Source organism: Nicotiana sylvestris, chromosome 4 (genome assembly GCF_000393655.2).
Source record: "Nicotiana sylvestris chromosome 4, ASM39365v2, whole genome shotgun sequence".
Classification (NCBI taxonomy): Eukaryota; Viridiplantae; Streptophyta; class Magnoliopsida; order Solanales; family Solanaceae; genus Nicotiana; species Nicotiana sylvestris.
This window is the reverse complement of record NC_091060.1, coordinates 149107454-149128910: the sequence shown is the minus strand read 5'-3', so window position 1 is coordinate 149128910 and position 21457 is coordinate 149107454. Positions and strand designations below refer to the sequence as shown.

The 21457-nt window shown below is 35.4% G+C and overlaps 4 protein-coding genes across 4 annotated transcripts; 1 reads left to right on the top strand and 3 right to left on the bottom strand.

The window, feature by feature from the left end:
* Nucleotides 1-4541: 4541 nt before the first annotated feature.
* On the bottom strand, nt 4542-5087 carry LOC138890327 (uncharacterized). Its single transcript, XM_070173705.1, has one exon. The coding sequence runs from the start codon at nt 5085-5087 to the stop codon at nt 4542-4544; it is 546 nt and encodes a 181-aa protein (XP_070029806.1).
* Nucleotides 5088-6461: 1374 nt separating this feature from the next.
* Nucleotides 6462-7514, bottom strand: LOC104247269 (uncharacterized). Its single transcript, XM_070173704.1, has 2 exons — nt 6851-7514; nt 6462-6583 (listed from the first exon to the last, which is right to left on the bottom strand). The coding sequence occupies exons 1-2, from the start codon at nt 7512-7514 to the stop codon at nt 6462-6464; spliced, it is 786 nt and encodes a 261-aa protein (XP_070029805.1).
* Nucleotides 7515-9254: 1740 nt separating this feature from the next.
* LOC104247266 (protein PHLOEM PROTEIN 2-LIKE A10) lies at nt 9255-11243 on the top strand. Its single transcript, XM_009803221.2, has 2 exons — nt 9255-9488; nt 9824-11243. The coding sequence occupies exon 2, from the start codon at nt 9848-9850 to the stop codon at nt 11129-11131; it is 1284 nt and encodes a 427-aa protein (XP_009801523.1). The 5' UTR covers nt 9255-9488; nt 9824-9847; the 3' UTR covers nt 11132-11243.
* A 3872-nt stretch (nt 11244-15115) lies between these two features.
* Nucleotides 15116-16586, bottom strand: LOC104247267 (phytosulfokines 3). Its single transcript, XM_009803223.2, has 2 exons — nt 16029-16586; nt 15116-15368 (listed from the first exon to the last, which is right to left on the bottom strand). The coding sequence occupies exons 1-2, from the start codon at nt 16128-16130 to the stop codon at nt 15237-15239; spliced, it is 234 nt and encodes a 77-aa protein (XP_009801525.1). The 5' UTR covers nt 16131-16586; the 3' UTR covers nt 15116-15236.
* Between the last annotated feature and the right edge of the window lie 4871 nt (nt 16587-21457).

Sequence of the window (21457 nt, the reverse complement as noted above, 5' to 3'; positions counted from 1 at the left end):
CCGGGCCTGAACCGGACCGGACCGGGCCCGCGGTCCTAACGGGCCTGGTGGGCCGGTCCTGGGTGGGCCGGTCTTGGTGGTCCTGCTGAGCCCGTCACGTGCTGGTCTTCAAGGTTGAGCCCACGAGCCCGGGACCGTTTAGCCCGGGACCGGCAGGCGGGCCTGGGCCGGTCCTGGCGGGCTCAACGGCTATTTTTTTTTTAAAAAAAAATTAAAATTCTCCAACGGCCATATTTAAAATCTAGCCGTTTGGGCTGAAAATATGACCGTTTTTAAGTTTAAAAAATGGCCATTTGGCCCCCAAACTTTATTTTAACCCCAAACTTTATATAATTACACTTTTCCCCATTTCTCAACTATAAATACCCCCTCATTCTTTCATTTTTATTCACCAATTCATCAATATCTCTCAATCTCTCTCAATCTCTCTACTACAATTACTTAATTTATTGTTGAAATTTCGTGAAAAATTGTGAAGTTGTTGAATTGAAGTTTTCAAGCTTCAACTGTTGCATCAGAGAGCGCTTTCAGTCAAGCAAGACTGCAAATAGGTGATCATAGAGCGTCTATGAGGGATAGCTTGGAAAAATCAGTATTGTTTAGAGATTGGATCCGCTCGGAAAGAAGAAACTTTGGAATTGCAGAAGCACAACCGGCGATAGATGAAGCTTATGAAGAAATGATAGCGGAACTTGCGGAGGATTCGGCTTCGCCCGGAAGTGGTGATGAACAAGCTTCTTTTCCACCACCACCAACGCAACCTCCTCCGAACCTTGAAGGATTTATGAGATTTGTTAGAGATAATACATAGAATAATATGTAACTTGTATTTTGGCACATCTTCCTTAGTTTTTTTTCCTTCTAATGGTGGTATTAGTACCTTGTTGTGCTCATTCCATTGGGGGAAGGATGACTAAGAAAGATATGCCATTTTTTGGTAATAAAATTTATTGCTTCTACCCATGAGCTTCTTTTCGCAATATTTCTTTGTCTATACTTAGAATTATTTATAAGCTACAATATATACATAATATACAATATATATACTACAAGAAAATATATAAGAGAATATATATACATAAGATACAATATAATATACTACAAGAAAATATATTATGCGAAAATATATACATAATATACAATATATATACTACTACAAGAAAATATATTATGCTACAATATATACATAATATACAATATATATACTACAAGAAAATATATTATGCGAATATATATACATAAGATACAATATATATACTACAAGAAAATATATAAGAGAATATATATACATAAGATACAATATAATATACTACAAGAAAATATATTATGCTACAATATATACATAATATACAATATATATACTACAAGAAAATATATTATGCGAATATATATACATAAGATACAATATATATACTACAAGAAAATATATTATGCGAAAATATATACATAATATACAATATATATACTACAAGAAAATATATTATGCGAACATATATACATAAGATACAATATATATACATAAGATACAATATATTATGCGAATATATATACATAAGATACAATATATATACTACAAGAAAATATATAAGAGAATATATATATATAAGATACAATATAATATACTACAAGAAAATATATTATGCATGACAATTTAGTGTTTTACTATTGTTTTGTTATTTTCTTTTCGTCAAGCACTTTAATAATTAGATATACATATATACTACATATATATTTTTAATATAGCCATGATACTACAAGAAAGTGTCTTAAAAAAAAAAGAGCCCGCTAGGCCCGCGAAGCCCACGAGCCCGGCCCGTTAAGCACAGGACCATGTGGGCTTAGGCCCGTCACGGACCGGTTCCACCCATTGAGCCCACGAAGACTGGGACCGCCAGGCCCGGAATCGCCAGAGCCCAGGACCACGAAGCCCGGGACCGCGAGGCCCGAGCCCAGGACAAAATACAGCATTAGTCAAACGTGCCATTCTCACTGTAAAAGGTACTGTACTTCACTTACACATTAAAAAAGTTTGTTGCACTTCACTTTTTGAAAGTCAAAACAATATTTTACTTTTTAGATGTATTTTGGGATGAAAAGAAATTTACGGGAACAAAATGTGAAATTTGTTATAAAATAAAAGCAATTTAGTAAAACATGAACAAGAAATAAAAGCAATTTAGTAAAACATGAACAAAAAATAAAGATAGAGAAAAGAAAGAGATTTTCTTCTTCAATTGTGTGTATTTTCCTATCTATTACAAGACCTTTATATAGGCATAAAAAGTGAAGAAAATATGTCATGGAATATGTCATTGAACATACAAAATATGTCATTGAATATGTCATTAAGCATTTGAGATGAAAATCATGGAAGAAGAGCAGACATCCACCATCAGAGGCGGATCCAAGATTTAAATTATATGGGTTCAGTTTTAATATTTTTAACATTGAACCCATTATAATATGGGTTCATATCTACTATTTTTGCAATTTTAGTGAATTTTTACATACAAATCTTGACTCCGCATCGAAAGTTATGGGTTCAGTTGAACCCATAAGTTATACACTACATCCGCCTCTGTCCACCATAATGTGATATTTATCACAACACTCCCCCTTGGATGTCCATAGATAATGTGCCTCGTTAAAATCTTACTAAGAAAAAACCCTGTAGGGAAAAAATCTTAGTAAGGGAAAAAGAGTACACATATTTGTAATATGTTTTATTTGCTGCCTCGTTAAAAACCTTACCAGTAAAACCCAGTGGGACAAAACCTAGGCTAAGGGAAAAAAAGTACAGCGCGTATTTTACTCCCCCTCATGAAAACATCACTTTATTTCCCGAAAACGACGCATTCCAATCTTCTGTCTCAACTTCTCAAATGTTGAGGTTGGTAATGTCTTAGTGAACAGATCAGACAAATTTTCACATGAACGAATCTGTTGAACATTAATTTCACCATTTTGTTGAAGATCATGCGTATAAAAGAACTTTGGTGAAATGTGCTTTGTTCTGTCTCCTTTGATGTATCCTCCTTTCAGTTGAGCAATACATGCATCATTGTCTTCATATAGTGTAGTTGGATTATCTGTTTTCATAAGAAAACCACACATTTCCTGAATATGCTGAGTCATTGATCTCAACCAAACACATTCCCGACTAGCCTCATGAATGACTATTATCTCAGCATGATTTGAAGATGTGGCAACTATTGTTTGTTTCATTGAACACCATGATATAGCAGTACCTCCATATGTAAATAAATAACCTGTTTGAGATCGGGCTTTATGTGGATCAGACAAATAACCTGCATCGGCATAGCCAATCATTTTTTACTTGAATTCATTAGAATAAAACAATCCCGTATCTATGGTTCCCCGAAGATATCTAAATATATGCTTAACACCATTCCAATGTCTTCTTGTTGAAGAGGAGCTGGATCTTGCTAATAAGCTCACTGCAAAAGCAATATCTGGTCGAATATTGTTGGCAAGATACATAAGTGCCCCAATTGCACTAAGATATGGAGTTTCATCACTAACGAGCTCTTCATCATTTTCTTGAGGCCGAAATGAATTTTTATTTATGTCAAGCGATCTCACAACCATTGCGATACTCAATGGATGTGCATTATCCATGTAAAATCGCTTTAAAACCTTTTCAGTGTATGTTGATTGATTGACAGAAAATCCATTTGGTACATGCTCAATTTGGAGGCCAAGACAAAATTTGTCTTACCAAGATCTTTCATTTCAAATTCTTTCTTCAAACACTCTAAAGCCTTTGGAAGCTCTTTCGAAGTGTCAATGATATTCAAGTCATCAACATACATAACTATGATGACAAATTCAGATCCAGACCTCTTAATAAAGACACAAGGGCAAATAGGGTCATTTTTGTATCCTTCATTTAGCAAATACTCGCTAAGGCGATTGTACCACATCCTTCCTGATTGCTTCAATTCGTATAAGGATTTCTGAAGCTTTATTGAACAAGTTTCTCTTGAACTTTTATGTGCTTCAGGAACTTTAAATCCTTCAGGGATTTTCATAAAAATTTCATTGTCCAGTGAGCCATATAAGTAGGCTGTGACAACATCCATCAACCGCATATCAAGTTTTTCATGGACTGCCAGATTTATTAGATACTGAAGGTAATTGCATCTACCACAGGAGAATATGTCTCCATATAATCAATGTCAGGCCTTTGCGAAAATCCTTGTGCCACAAGTCGTGCTTTATATCTTACGACTTCACCTTTCTCATTTCGTTTACGCACAAAAATCCATTTGTAACCCACTGGCTTGACACCTTCAGGCGTTCGGACTATTAGTTTGAAAACTTCACGTTTTTTGAGTGAAGCCAATTCCGTTTGAATTGCGTTTTTCCATTTTGGCCAATCATTTCTTTGTCTACATTCATTGACAGATTTTGGCTCAATATCCTCATCTTGTTGCATTATTTCAACTACAACATTATATGCAAAATTATTGTTAACAACAACGTTATTTCGGTTCCACCTTTTCCCGTAGAGACATAACTTATTGATATCTCTTCATTTTCATCATTTCAGGTACTAGAACCTCCTGTGAGGTCTTATCAATTGTTATGTTATGATCAACTTGATCATTTGCTCCTTTCTTTTTTCGGAGATTCTTATCCTTGGAACCAATTGGTCTACCACGTTTAAGGCGTGACCTAGACTCAATTGCACCATCATACTGTCCAGCTGGGACATCAACTCGAATTGTAGCATTTACAGCTGGAATATGCGATTTAGTAACTTGTGGAAGGTTAGTAAATGCATCTGGCAATTGATTTGCAAAGTTTTGCATATAAATGATCTTTTGAACTTCTTGTTCACATTGATTTGTGCGAGGATCTAAATGAGATAGAGATAATACGTTCCAATCTATCTCTTTTTCTAGTTGTTTATTTTTGCCCCCTAATGTTGAAAAAACTGATCTATCAAAATGACAATCAACAAATCTGGCTATAAATAAATCTCCTGTCATAGGCTCCAAATATTTAATAATAGAAGGAGATTCATAACCAACATATACACCCAACCTTCTTTGGGGACCCATCTTTGTGTGTTTTGGTGGAGCAACTGGAACACATACTGCACATCCAAAAATTCTTAGATCGGAAATATTTGTCTTCTGACCAAAAGCCAATTGTAATGGGGAGACTTTATCATAACTGGTTGGCCTGCTGCTGCATGCAAAACAGCATGTCCCCACACTGAAAGGGGAAGTTTTGTCCTCATTAGCAATGGTCTAGCTATTAGTTGGAGGCGCTTAATCAATGATTCTGCTAGACCATTTTGAGTATGAACATGAGCAACCGGATGCTCAAATTTTATTCCAGTGGCTATACAATAGTCAATAAAGACCTGAGATGTAAATTCACCAATATTATCAAGACGAATTGTCTTAATTGCATAATTTGGAAATTGTGCTATTAACCTTATTATTTGGGCCAACAATCTAGCAAATGCCATATTACGAGTTGACAATAAGCACACATGTGACCATCTTGTAGATGCGTCTATCAAGACTATAAAATATTTGAATGGTCCACATGGAGGGTGTATAGGCCCACATATATCACCTTGTATACGTTTCAGAAATACAGGGGATTCAATCCCAACTTTAGCTGATGTTGGTTTAATAACCAATTTTCCTTGAGAACAAGCAGCACATGAGAATTCCTTAAATTGAAGAATCTTCTTGTTCTTCAATGTGTGCCCATTTGAATTCTCTATTATTTTGCGCATCATGTTAGAACCGAGATGACCCAACCGGTCATGCCAAATGATAAAATCATTAGAAGTAGTAAACCTTTTGTTTACTATGACATGTGATTCAACCACACCAATGTTTGTGTGGTACAATCCAGAAGAAAATACGGGTAATTTTTCGTGCACATATCTTTTACCCGCTTTTATTGTAGTAACATAAAGGTATTCAACCTTTCATTCGTTTGATGTCTCAACATGGTAGCCATTTTGGCGAATAGCTTTGAAACTTAACAAGTTTCTCTGAGACTTACTACAATACAATGCATTATCAATAGTTAATATCGTTCCTCCGGGTAATAATAAGGCCGCTCTTCCAGAGCCCTCAATCAATTTGTACTACCGGATATTGTATTAACATAGGCCTTTTTCATAACCAAAATAAGAAAAAAAAATTATTTTCTCTTAATATTGTGTGAGTTGTAGCACTATCCAAAAGACATAAATCTTCATTACTCATCTTGGATCCAATTGAAGATTGAGGAATTTTAATTTCTTCATAAAAAAAATACATCATGAGAAATACGGAAACAACTAACATCACCAACGACAACATAAGACAACTTAAGTACTACTTGAAAAAAAAAAACTTCAGACGAGACAAAAACACCGAAAATAAAAATAACAACATAATTGCATTCCCCAGTAAAATGATCAAACATTAGTTTTGATCTCCAAAGAAGTCTTCAACTTCCAAATGAGTAATATCATCGAGGCCTTGAAAATCATCATCATTCAATGCAAGATTTGCCTCGGCATTGTCATCATTTTTGTTTGAAGGCCCTGCCTCAAAATTATTTTTAAAGGACAAATGTGACTCCATTGGAGCATTAACAGAAGATGCTCTAACATTATTTGCCTTTCTTTTAAAGGAGTTTTGATAAAGCCTGACAAAATGCTCAGGTGCACGACATTCAATTTTCCAATGACCTTTCATGCCACAACGGTGGTAGTTACCGCTTTTGCCTCGTGAAGGATTGTTTTGAGAACTTATATTATTTTCTCGTTTGCCATGACCACCACGATGACGACTATTATATCATCTCTTACCATTTCCATGCCCACGTACATTCATATGGCCATTATTATTATTCTGTCTTTCTCCAGACTTATCACGTCTAGCTGTCATATTCGCTTCAGGAAGCGGAGCTGACCCTGTGGGACGGACTTCGTGATTTTTCAGCAAAAGGGTATTATGTTGCTCAGCCACCAGAAGGCATGAGATCAATTCAGAATACTTTTTAAAACCCCTTTCACGGTATTGCTGCCGTAATACCATATTTGAGGCATGAAAAGTCGTAAGAGTCTTTTCTAGTAAATCCTCATCATTTATAACTTCCCCACATAATTTCAACTGGGAAGTTATTCGAAATACATCAGAGTTATACTCACCTACGGTCTTAAAATCTTGCAATTGTAAGTGCATCCACTCATATCGAGCTCTTGGCAATACCGTAGCCTTAAGGTGATGGCCAATCCACAATTCAAGTGGATCTTTCACTGTTAAATATTCAACCTTCAAACCTTCATCCAAATGATGACAAAGGAAAATCATGGTCTTCGCTTTGTCCTGGCTTGATGCCTCATTACCATGAGTAATGGTGTTACCAAAGCCTTTAGCAGCTAAGTGAATCTCAGCATCGAGAACCCATGATAGATAGTTCTTTCCAGAAATATCAAGTGCCACAAACTCAAGCTTTGACAAGTTCGACATAGTGAAGACTATCAAAGAAGATAAATAATTAAAAATTATTCGGATAATAGCGTAAAGAAACGATTACACTAAACTCTTCTGATTCTATATGATATTTAGGTGAAAAATACCAATCCAAAATGAATGATAATGGTATATTCGTCTATACTTCTGTTGTTCCCAATGTACTGGATAATGAAATTTTATTAGCTCCTCTTAGCTATGAGAATATTACTAGGAATATTTACTATAACGTCATGAGATTCATGATTATTTCTATTTCCCATTGTGTTAGAAAGATTATTTCTATTTTTCAAAAAATGTACACTTTTATTCATCGATCTTTGTCAGTACTATATTCATGAGTAAAAGAAAAAATGATGTTCAAGTTTATATTATGATGAAACATCACAAGAAAAATAAATAAATAAAGGAACCAGTATTCATTTGGCGGAATATACTTATATGTATATCTGAAAAAAAAAAACTAAAGAATTATTAGGCTTGATAATTTTGACAGTAAATCATAGATATACCTCGTAAGAAGTGGAGTTCAACCTTGAGGTTAGAGACTTCGTGCTGATAACGTATTATAAAATAAAAGCAATTTAGTAAAACATGAACAAGAAATAAAAAACAATTTAGTAAAACATGAACAAAAATAAAGATAGAGAAAAGGAAGAGATTTTCTTCTTTAATTGTGTGTATTTTTCTATCTATTACAAAGCCTTTATATAAGCATAAAAAGTGAAGAAAATATGCCATGGAATATGTCATTTAACATACAAAATATGTCATTGAATATATTATTAAGTATTTGAGATGAAAAGCATGGAAGATGAATAGACAACCACCGATATTCATCAAAACAGAATTTCATTAATATCTCCAACTGCCTACTAATAGCTAAAAAAGTAGCCTTTAGAAAGTAGGTGGTTTCTTCCAATGCTCTTTGAGTTTCAGGTACAATCACCATCTGGCCAATATCAATTGCTTTTTCAATTCCAATTTTGGAGCTGAAACTTTTATTTGATATCTTTTTTGCTAGTTCGCCTTCGGCTAATTTCTGTATCACTTGGTGAGGTTGTTGGAGTTCATTGATTCTTTAGCTTTTTGTTAGGTTATCGAAAGACTTATTAACTAAATTCTAGTACGTCAACCAAAATTCAATTTTTACGTCCAAATATTAGATTCAAAATATCTGCATCCACTAATATCATGTTATTCTTAACCACACTTCCTCACCAAAACATTATAAATAGAGCCTGGAAAAAGTAATGTGTATACAAACCTTATTCTAAGAAGGCATAAATTGTTTCTGGTAGATCCTCGGAAATAGGGTCTACTGAAAATTTAGATTAAATTTAATTAATTTAAATTTAAATTAATCTTAAATTTTAAATTTCTTTTTAAGTGCTAATTCTAAGGGCTAATAATCTTCTTTTTCACTTCAATTTCAGTCCTTTGAAATCTTTTATAACAGGTGAAATGCAGCTCAAAAATAAAAAATTCTATCACGTGGCAATTTATTTTATCATATTTTTTTCTTTTTATGTGATTTAGTTGTAAAATATCCAAGAGATCCTGAATCCATTATGTCATTTACAAAAGTTTGCTTATGAATTAAAAGAACAAACCAGAATCGAAGCCATAGATTAGGACGACATCAAAGTCACGTGATCGCACGTGCAAATATGGCCGGCGGGTAGTTAAATTTTAAAAAGACACTGCTCCTGTGGATATTCCACATCCCGAAAATCCAAACAAAGTTTCCTTCATTTTCCTCTGAAATTCTCTCTTTCCCTTTTACCAAATCAATTTTTAATTTCCACTCAATTTCTCTTCATCTTTTCATTATATATTATTTTTTCTGGACAGAATTAAATTTCAAATAAGTTTCTTACAAACAAACAAAAATAGCCCACTCAGCATTGCCTGGTCATCCAAACAAGCCACTCCCTTTCTCCCAATTCCCTTTCTGCATAAACGTCACAGGTTCGTTTCCTTAACGACCCTTCAATTTTTTTTCAGCAAATTAATTGAAAATTTATTGTTTACATTATTACTGTTCATCTATTGGCCCTTAATTTTTCAATTGTGTCAGAAAACAGAGACGAAACCCTAGGTACCTCGGTCTTTGAAATTCATGCCCATATCCATATTTTCGATTGTTGGTACCTCTGAAGTTTCAGTCTTTCCCTGTTGGGTTTCTTCAATTTGAGCTCTAGGGTTTTGTTTAAGTTTTCTTGAAAATTTCAACTGTGTAAAAAAAACAATTTTTCTTGGGTTTCTGAGCTAGTGATTGAAGTTTATTAGTGGGGATTTTTTAGGTATTATAAAGATTCAATCTTTAGATGGATCTTGAGTTGGTGAAGAAAAGTTGGACCTATGCTCAAAAGAAGAGGAAATGGATAATTCTGCTTGGATTAGTTGGGTTTTCTAGTTATGGTGCATATAAAGTATATAACATGCCCTCTGTGGTAAAGAAAAGGAAAAGGGTTATGAAGCTGTTGGGAGCTTTTATCACAATGGCTGAAATGGTATCTGATTCTTCTGAAGCAATTGGTGTTGTGTCCAAGGATTTAAAGGAGTTTTTGCAGTCTGATTCTGATGAAATTCCAAGGAGTTTGAGACAGTTGTCTAAAATTGCAAGATCTGAGGAGTTTAGTAATTCTGTTATTAGAGTTTCTCAGGCTTTAACAGTTGGGATTTTGAGGGGATATGGGAATGAAAGTAAGGGTGAGATTGAGGAGGTTGGTAGTTCAAGTCTTGCTGATAAGGTCATGGATAGAATGATGAGTACTGCTGGTACTGGGTTTGTTTCTGTTGTTGTTGGTAGCTTTGCTAGGAATTTGGTTTTGGGTTTCTATTCGGACAGTCGGTCGGAGGAGGGGTTGAATGGGAATTACCAATCTGGGGTCTCAAATGTGAAGTCAAATTCATCAGAAGTGCCAATATGGGTGGATATGGTTTGTAGTGATAGATGTAAAGTAATGATAGCTGATTGTATCCAGACATTTGTGAGCACTGCTGTTGCTGTTTATCTTGATAAAACGATGCATATAAATGTGTATGATGATATGTTTTCTGGGTTGACCAATCCGAAGCATCAAGCTAATGTGAAAGACTTTCTAGTTTCCCTTTGTAACGGGGCTGTTGAGACGCTGGTGAAGACGTCTCATCAAGTGTTGACAGCTTCTAGATCCGATTCTGATTTGAGTTCGAACTCTGCTTGTTCTATTGTTGATCAAAGTGAATATTTAACTCAAGCAAATGAAAAGGCTTTTGAGCAAGTGCCTACAAGAAAAATTAAAGATACGAGTCAACCAATAGATCTACAAAGTAATGGATGGCTGACTAATGTGTCATCAACATTGGCGGTTCCAAGCAATAGGAGGTTTGTGCTTGACGTGACTGGCAGAGTGACATTTGAAACCGTTAGATCCATTGTCGAGTTTTTCACTCGGAAGCTATCAGAGAGCTTGAAAAGAAGTGTTAATGTTGCTCATGGAGAAGTTGTGGAGAGAGGGCTGGATATCGTCAGTTACATCAGTGCTAAATCTTCTGTAATTCTTACAATATGCCTTGCGTTATTTCTACATATCCTTAGCAGCACTCAAACTTTATTGCCTGCCTAAAAGTTATTGATCTCCTTTGATCTAATGTATTAGAAGCTTATATGTTCTATAGTCTGGGAAAGATGTATATGCATTTGTTATACCTATAATTGAAAGGGCAGTTTATTCACAATTTGCCCTTTATGCTGTCGAATTTTGTAGGGAAGATTCCTTTATCTTCCAGATGCACATGTTAGCTTGATATTGGAAGTATTTGATCTTCATTATCGGTTCAAATAATGCAAAATTGGAGATAAATGCTCATGTTACTCTCAACTTTCTACTATTTTACAGTTTATATGTGAATGATTTATGCGGACAGTATCTTGGATAGTACAATCTGGTCAATATATTTCGCTGTTGTGCTTATAGTACTATTTTGTGAAAAACTGAACTTGTTAGTCATTATTGTTGGCACTTAAAACTACAAATTAACTATCCTTTTCAAATTCAAAAGGAGAATGATGATGGTTGGCATTCTTGTTCTTGGTCTCAAGATTTCTTTTCCTTCCTTTTGCTTTTCTTTGGGAAGGGCGCTCACTGCTCAGTGTAAGTTTATAGTGTTGAGGATTGCAAATATCGTTTTGCATGGATGACTTTAATCTCTCATTATTGTTTTACTCTGCTTGTCATGATACCCTTCATTCTTTTCTACTTTATTACTATCATGAAAGCTACACTTTTTAACCTTTAAATCTAAAAGATATCTTGTATCTGCATCAAGTCCGTCTACAATCTGGTCTCCTAATAAGCATTTTGGATTGTGATATTTTCAAACATATGAAAAACCATTTCTTCCTTCATTTAGACAAGGAACTGGTGAACGCTCTTCTCTTATTGATGTAATTATTTCGTTTGATCACAATCAGGGAAGAATATTGTTATATATGACTTTCATGTTGTAGTTTAAACTTTACCGCTCTCTAGTCTTTGGTCTTTATACAGTTATGAGTTCTACCATTTCCCTTAACTTACTAATTTGAACTGAATGTTGTCGTTGAGATGTTTGGTATAATATTTTCTCCATAGCTGAAATTGGTAAAAGTCAAACACCCTGTTCACTGTGATTTTGTTGGACATGACATGGTTGTGGTAACTCATCTTCATTTAGTTTCTTTATTGCTGTTGTCGCCGTTTATTCTCTCTCTCTCTCTCTCTCTCTCTCTCTCTCTCTTGTTGTCCATCAGGAAACTAAATGGAGTTGATCTAATGGGCAATCATTCAGTACTATGTGAATTCATATCAGATGAGATTCTGTGGGCTCTTATAGAAGAAAAAACAGAAGAAGATTTTAAACTGTTCATTGGTTTACCAAACGGACCGGAGCATAGCAGAATGAACCAACGTAAGTTTTATTGCCCCAGTAAGACTGATGCTCTTTTTCTTGTGGTCACGTTCCAATACAACATCAGTTACAGCATCTGGTGCTCCTTATCAAGCTTGAAAGTAATGCCCTCGCCTGCATTACCAAGTTCCTTGCGCTGTTGATAGTGGTAACATGAAGTTCCATGTTTTTTTTCCTCAGTGTTTAGTATATTCCATGTACTTTGAATATGCTGGACGCATCTTCTCTCTATGTTTATTTTGAGAACTCAGAAACGAAGATAATGTTAATATAGTTAAGTGTATGGGAAGGAGAACAAATGAAGTCTTTCCCACTATCTGAGTGGTGAAATTGAACATCTAGCTGCAAAACTAAGAAAGAGATCTCATTGCTTTTCTCTTCATGGCATTTTTTATGTTTCACTATGAGTAATAAGATTAATGGCATTTAAAGTAGCTTATAAAGGGTTTGAACTACTCTACCTATCGTCCTAAAGTTTTGGGGGATGCTCAAATTCTTTCACAATGTATTATCATATCATGAAACAACAACAACAAAGGGTACATACCAGTAACAATATTTTTATGCGCATTTACACAACTAGTTTCAATCGACTCTAATTTTGCGGGGACTTGTTTCACTGTTTTGTTTTTGAAGCATCCTCATACGTTGTTTGTCAATTGGCTTAGAATATTTTCTGCAGCGACAAAAGATGAAACTTGACATCTCCCTTAGCAGAGAGTAATCTTATAAGCGAATTAACCCTTCGGGGACATCCGATAAAATTGGGATGACATCTGCGCAAGGATGACCAATACAAACCTTATTGGACTTGGCGCAAGGATAACCACGTACAAATCGAGAAATGACCCAAATTATTTTGAGTTTCAATAATAATCCTTATAACCGAATACCAGTTAATATGCTGCATTTGACTTCTTTGTTGATCCTTATCCTGAGAAGAGGATGAGGTGATAGGGAAGTGAACATAATATTATTAAAAAAAAAAAACATTATTTCCAAGCACAAACCTGTCGAATAAAAAGACTAAAACTGATGCGTACAGCTACTTTCCCTTTCCTAGACTATGAAATTAACCAGCTCAAGTATGAAAAGAATGTGAACAACAAGATGTTTAAATTCCTTTAACGACCATCCTCTTTGACCCGAGACTCTGGTCTTTTCAAAGTCTTAGATTGAGAATCTTTGGTGTTCCTTTGTCTAACAAGGTACTTTCTTTAAATTCTAAGTCTACATTGATAGAATCTGGAATTTATGAGGGATATGTTTTCTCCGGAGCAAATTATGTCCATATAGATTGTTTTTGTATGACCTATAGATTGCGGGTTCGAGCCGTGAAATCAATCATTAATGTTTGTATTAGGGTAAGTTGTCTATATCAATACCCCTTTAGGGTGCTATCCTTTCTTGATCCCTGCGTGAGCACGGAATACTTTGTGCACCGGGCTGCTCCGGCAGATAGGTGTGTCAATGGTTCGGTTCGGACGATTATTTTATAAAATTTGTACCATACCATTTTTTCGGTTATTCTATTATGTATAACCAAAATTAGACTTTTCGAAACCGTCCCAATCATGTTGGTTTCTCTTCGGTATCGGTACGGTTCGGTATTTTTTTAAATATCATGTAAAATTCACTAGTAGAAGTAGAATGCAATAACATACGTTTTTATAGGATTTAGCAAAACTCATCTAGACATTTTTACTGTTTAAAGGGTGATGAATAAAAAAAAAAGATGGCTAGAATATAGATCCATCAACTATTCTACAACAACGTAAAAGAAAACAAAGACAAAGAAAATATAAATCACACGAGTTGAAAGATACACCAAGATGGGACTCAAGAATAAAGTCTATAGAAGATAAAATATTCAAAAAGATAAATCTAAATTATATGAAAGGAAACATATTCATTACATTGTAGTTTGCTACTCATAATCGATAAAATACTTTGTGTCGTGCTAATAAAGATACTTGAAATAACTTAGTTTAAGTAGAAGTAGCATAATAAGTTTTAGGAATTAGTATTTTGAGTTTAATTACTTGTTGGCTTGTAATAGTTTTCATAATTCCAAGGCCGAAAGAAATTTAGTGCATTATTATTTTTATAAATTTACCAAATAAATATATTTTCCACATGTAAAATTTATTCGGTACGGTTCGGTATTTTTTCGGTTTATTTTTATAAAATAAAAAACTTACCCTAATTATCGGTGCGGTTATAGATTTATATAAAAACCTACGATTTCTTAAAAGGAAACCTAAAAATCGGTATGGTTCGGTCGATTTAGTCGGTTTTCGAATATCCATTGACACCCCTTCCGGCAGATAATGCAAGCTGTCAAGGTTTTTGGATATACATTAAAGTGAGTTGGATCGAGATGAGTTGAAGAATGAGTAATAAAGCCACCTGTCCAAATCAAAACTACTTTTCCATTTCTTTTCTTTTTATCTTTTTAATCTCAAGGTATATAAATGAGTAGTTAAACTATAAGTCATTGTACAATAAATCAGAGTTATATCTTACTGCAAACTCTTAGAGACCCTATGGTTGTTTTAGTTTTTCGTTATTCTATTTGTGTGAGAATTAACTTGTGAATTTATTTGCAGTTATAAAATGTAGCCTATGTTAACTATTGAGAAAAAGAAGAAATCAAAAGATTGAGTACCAAAAACAGAACTAGGCAGAAGTTTTATTATTAGCATCGACTGCCATTACAACCCCCTTTCACAGTTAGTTCCTAAAAGGGGGATTAGAAAGTTAAAACACAAAAAGTCCAATTTATGGATTTTTGTTACTTTGAGTATAAATGTAATCTAGATGAGCAGCCATTGTCCTCCTCTTCAAACATTCCTCTTCCTCCACTCCTTCACATTTTGCTTCCTTTATCTCAATTTTCCCTTCACTTGCAACCTGCCCGTAAAACAGAACACAAATCAATTAATACACCATACATTAATTTCTTTTTTACACCATCGAGTTAAAATAACTCACAACGTGTAACGGACTATAATAAACCTAAATTAGTAACGCAAGAATTAAAGTAAATAACTTAATCTGTTAGGAGTAACATATACACACATACTAATAATTACCAAAAAAAAAAGAAAATAGTGCGGTGCACAAGTATCCCGGGTTCACGCAGAGTCTGCGGAAGGACCGCACCCAAGAGGTGTACTGTAGGCAACCTACTTTGATGCAAGCATCAATGGCTTATTTCACGACTCAAACCTACTACAAAGCTTTTTTTACATTGATCGCGTTCAGTAGCGGAACCAGAATTTTCATTAAGAGGAGTCAAAACATAAAGAAGTAAACATGCGAAGAAGCCAAGTGATGTCAATATATAATGTATATAATTTTTAGTGGTTTCACCACTGATCGCATTAACCTACCACAATCATTCTCCTTTTATCCTGGATTAGGACTGATTATACTCATGAAACTCACATAGACGGAGTCATTAAAACCCAATAAACAGAATATCAAGAACACGTCAATAAAAAATAAACCAGTAGAATCTTGATATATAGATAAAATAAAGAAGAAAATATAAGAGATGGATTGACTTGCATGAAATTGGGGCTTCGCCACAGAAGAATCAGGACGAGCAGCAAATGTGAGAGTGAGGCAAAGAAGAAATGCCACAATGAAGAGAGTGCACAACTTTGACATGTTTTCTTCTTCTTTACCCCTAAGAGATTGAATTCTTTTGTTGTTCTTTTTTGGCTAAGTTAGAAGAGAATTTATAGGCAAATGTGCTTTCTTTTTCTAACTCATGTCAAGATTTGATTGGATTTTGATAATCAATTACCATTAAATCGTTGACGTGTGATAAAGCCAAGCGGTTGTTAGAATGGTGCGAAATAACTCCATAAATAAATTGGTTAGCAAGTAGAACTAGCCAAATTTGTACATTCCAGAAATGGGAATTAAATTGCTAATTAAGAGAATCACTCATGGTGGAGGATGAGTATCTAATTCAATTCATTAAAAAAAATCCTTATATTTATATGGTTTTCTTTTTCTTTTTTTGGATTTTCATTACAATTTTGCAGAAACAAAAAAGAAGAACATACAAGTAACGTCAAAACAAGAGATCGCAAAAATTCTGAAGGAATACAGTGAAGTATCTACTCCAGTAGTTCTGGGTTTCTGGCGATCGCAGCAGAAAAAACGGCGAAAGGAACGGGTTTATTCACGTTCAGCATCAATACGCACATCCGAGTGATAGTCTCGAGCGATTGAGGTGAGAACACCTTGGAAGACAGAGATGTCCATCTTCGTCCACGCGTCGGGAACTACAGTCCAGAAAGGTCCTTGAAGAAGGTTGGCCTGTTCAGCTGCAGTGGCAGCTAAGTTGAACTGGTAGGTGGAAGCAGCATAGTAATGTGCATTTGGGAGGTCGACTATTGATGTGGTGGCGGTGAAACGGGTGTTAGCCGTTGATCTCAGACAGTAATGGCCTGCTTCGTCAGCGTGGTCACACTGGGTGTTGGTGTGGGCTCCAGTCTGAGCGGACCAGACAGGTCCTTGGAACAGGTTGGAGTGGCCAGAGAGGAGGCAGCGAACTGAACCGGCAGCTGAGCTGTTGGGGGAGCATTCAGCTAGGGAGCAGGAGCCTTTCCAAAACTGGCAGTATTTGGACATCATTGCGGCCAGAGGACCAAACCATGTAGAATCTTCCTTTAAACGAAGCGCGGAGATCCAGGAGTCCTGGACAGCATCCTCTGTTATGTTGAGATTAGCAGGGAGGTTGAGGAAGCTGAGGGAGTTGGCAGCATCTTGCCATAACCGGAGGCCACCGGTAGCTTGGAAGCTAAAGCCGGGAGAGGCCAAGTTGATCAGCTCGTTGGCACTGTGGTTACAGGCAGTACCGAAGAGAGTCGCAATGCGGCAGGGGCCGTCCACGTCATTGAAAAACAGAGTTTCAGTCGTGGCAGCTCTCAAAGCAGCGGCTCAGGTAGAGCGGAGCTTCGAGATTTGGAGGCTGATGTTTGGCAGGTGACTGGCGAAGGCGTTGTTGAAAGCGTATCTTCGGTCTTGGGACCAGCTGGGAGAGGCGGGGAGACATTCCCGAAGGAATTGTCAGCACTGGGCCAGAAGCAAGATAGGTTTTTGAAACCATAGACAAGGGGGCCGGGAACTCTAAGGTCCTCCAGGGGGTAGAGGATCAGGAACTCTCTTAGAAAAAGAGAGATGTCTGAACCGAGGCGGAGGGTGTCCGAGGATTCCATTGCTCTCATTACTTGAATGTAAAAGAGCACAGAAATGTAGATCTGGGAGTAGGGGGATACCCATCCCAAACAGTTGTCAGTCCACCTTTTGGTGGCAGCCATCAGAAAATCCATGCAATTGAGGTAATACAGGATTGTGGCAAAGCAAGGAATGTAAGTGGATACACGAGGGTTGTACATTCTCGTGAGCGGAAAGTTGACAGCAGTGGCGGCAATAGCCGTCTCAATAGCGGGGTCGTGACGAGCAGGTGGCTCGACTTGGAGGCGACGGGCTTGGAAGCGTTGCCTTTTGGCGGCAGCTTCAGCTCCGTCTCTTTGAGCTTCTTGGTCGCGTTCAGCCACTAGGTCCCTTGTGGGGTTGGCTACGCCGACCCGGCGAGCTACATCTTGGAGGGGAATGGCAGAGTTTTTGTAAGTCATAATGAGTTTTCAAAGCAGAAAAGAATCTAAAGTCTAGAGACACGCAGTTTGAATTGCATATCATAGTCCATGTTTACTTGGAGAAAAATATGACAATGGAATTTTTTTATGACACGACGAATTATAAATTAGTTTAAAACTTGTACTCCCTCTGTAGCAACCTGTTTGATTGTGCACGAAGTTTAAGAAAAAATAATTTTTTTGGAATTTGTGGTCCTAAACAACTCAAAAAGGGTTCACAATTTTTATGTGGTTATAAAAGCTTCTCACTAAGAATAAAATTAAGAATTTAAGCTAAATTATTTTCAAATTTAGGAATGAGTCATTCTTCAACCTATCATTCCCCAAACCTGTTTCCCTGCATTTATCTTCCTAATTTTTGGAACATACACATGTTCTCTTTTAACAGTGTAAAACCTGGAAAGTTATCTATCTATTTATTTATTTATTTTGCTCTCTCTCGCCTGAACTTGTCTCCAGTTTCATGTAGGGATCTTTACACATATAGCCTGTCAAATTCACTATTCATTTTTTAATAGGTATATATAGATTATACATGGTTATAAATATATTATACATAAATTACATATATATATATATATATATATTATATTCCATGGCTATTTTTAGTTTAGTCGGTTGAGTGAGCGCTATTTAGGTTAATTCTTCTTTCATGTATAGTAATGTTCCCTTTTGCACCTTTGGGTTTAAAACCGAATATTGGCCCATCTTGTAAAGCTTTACCAAGAATGGATCAACACAACACATTTGAACTTTTAAATCCATATAATCGGTTGAACCTTTAAGTTTAAAACCGAATATTGGCCCATCTTGTAAAGCTTTACCAAGAATGGATCAACACAACATATTTGATCTTTTAAATCCATATAATCGGTTGAAGTGCAGAAATAGCCGCATTTAACACTGTTGTTTAAAGCGTAAAAATTGCACGGGACGTCCTATTTGATCACCCCAATTTAACCTATACTTATTTTTTTTAAAGTTTTAACTTGTACCCACTTTTTAAACAATTTCAGGCTTCTTTCTCCTCCTCCTTTGTTTTCTTCTTTTTCTTCTACTTCTTCTTTCTTCTGCTGCTGTTGGTGCTGTTATAAAACTTCAGTTCATGGGATGATTGTCATAAGTGTGTTTATCAGATTATTTAAAAATAAATTATAAATAATTACGTAAGTTAGTAAACAATAATTTGTGAATATTTCCACGTAATTCTGTTCTTTTCACGTTTATTGTGTCCAAAATTTATGATTTAGATACTATTGGCAATATAATTATTTTATAGTAGTAATACACTATGAAAGAATAGGGTGATTATTTATCTAGTATGCTAGAAAGCTTTTTCAAAAACTTCAGCTTATGTAGTGCTGAATTTTTACAAATGAACTAAATAACTTCAGCATCTTTTGCTGAAGTTTTTGAAAAAGCTTTATGACAAAACTAATGAATCCAGGACCAAAAAACTTCAGTTTATATAGTGCTGGAGTTTTTACAAATGAACTAAATAACTTCAGCATTTTTTGCTGAAGTTATGCTGAAGTTTTTGAAAAAGCTTATCCAGGACAAAAAAAACTTCAGCTTATTTAGTGCTGAAGTTTTTACAAATGAACTAAATAACTTCAGTATCTTCTGCTGAAGTTTTTGAAAAAGCTTTATGACAAAACTAATGAATCCAGGACAAAAAACTTCAGCTGTTTTAGTGCTGAAATTTTTACAAATGAACTAAATAACTTCACCATCTTATCCAGGACAAAAAAACTTCAGCGTATTGCCTTTGCTACTTCATGACCGTCTACTAGAATGCTGAAGTTTTGCGTGATTGAATTTGCTGCTTCAGCCCCGTATGCTAAAGTTACGCGAAAAAATGGGTACGCTTGTAATTTTTTTTGCAAAGCGGGCACAAGTTAAAACGTGACCCAAAAGGCGGGTATAGATGCAAATCCCCCATTTAAAACTCAGTCCGTCAAATAGTTATTTAAAACTCAGTCTAGTCACTCTTAAATAAGTCAATACATGTATTTAATACCCTTCCATTTTTCTGCTACGCTTCTTCTTCTTCTTCTTCTTCTTCTTCTATGGCATTGCTACTGCATCTTCTTCTTCGTATTATTGTAGGATTGTTTCAAATTAAACGCTAGTGTAGTATATAATTTGAATTTACTCTTAAACTCTAAAGTCTGGCAATAATAAGCAAAAGACTTGTGTTGAAACATGGGAAAAAAGAGAGCAAAACATAAGAGATTCTATTATTTTTTCTTTAATTTTAAGAATGGGACATATCTAGTGTAGGCCAGGTTGTGACTAATTATTTAAGGCCATGGAGATCAAGGGCTATTACTATTATGATGAAGAGAAACTTTCAGAAATTACTATGTTTTAGTGGTTATAATTAGCTAGTTGTAGCTACCATTTACTATATTACTTCATATAATTATGTTTTCAGGTTTTTAGAGTGTATTTGATGTATTTAAGCTACTGTATTCATGAATACAGTAGCATTTCTCGGGGTGAAACGCAGGATTACAGCTATACAGATTATTGTATTCGACTGTATTCACGACATGAAACAGGGGATTGCACCTAGAGAGATTATTGCATTCGACTATATTCGTGATATGTATTTGTGAATACAGTAACGTAAATAGTGCAATTCATGGTCTATTCCGCTATTTTTAAACAGAAAGTGAATCAATTAACACGATAGAATCCTAAAATAACTCAACAAATACAATTATAAATCTGAATACATAAAATACATAAATTATATTAATTAAAAAAAAAATATGAATACGTTGATGGAATATAGCGAGACAGTGAATACATTGAAATACAATGAAAAAAGAAGACAATGAAATACATAGAATACATCGAGATACATTGAAAATATATTAACAGAATCTTCAAGTTGCTCAGCCCCAAACTCTGTCATCTTTGTTCAAGAACAGCCCTAATGTCGTCTCATCGATAGCAGATTTCGAACCTCTAGAATAAAAGAAGATTTTTCAGCAATTTCCCAAACTTTCTCCCACCACCTCCGCGGCGTCGCTTCTTTTCTCTCTCGACCATCTCCAACTCAGTCATCAGAGCAAGTTCCGTCTTCATCCTTGAGTGCAAAAATGCACAACCCAGTTAGTTTTTGCCACGGAAGAGAACGAATGCTTTGATGGGTCACTGTATTTGAAGGTATAAACAACTGGGGTTTGAGCAATCTTGGAATAAAAAGGAAGAATTTGTGAAATTGGGCTGATACGAAGAGGAAATTGAGGTTGTATTCTGTCACGACATGGATTTTCTACCCTCGGGAGTCGTGATGGCGCCTACTAATATGAG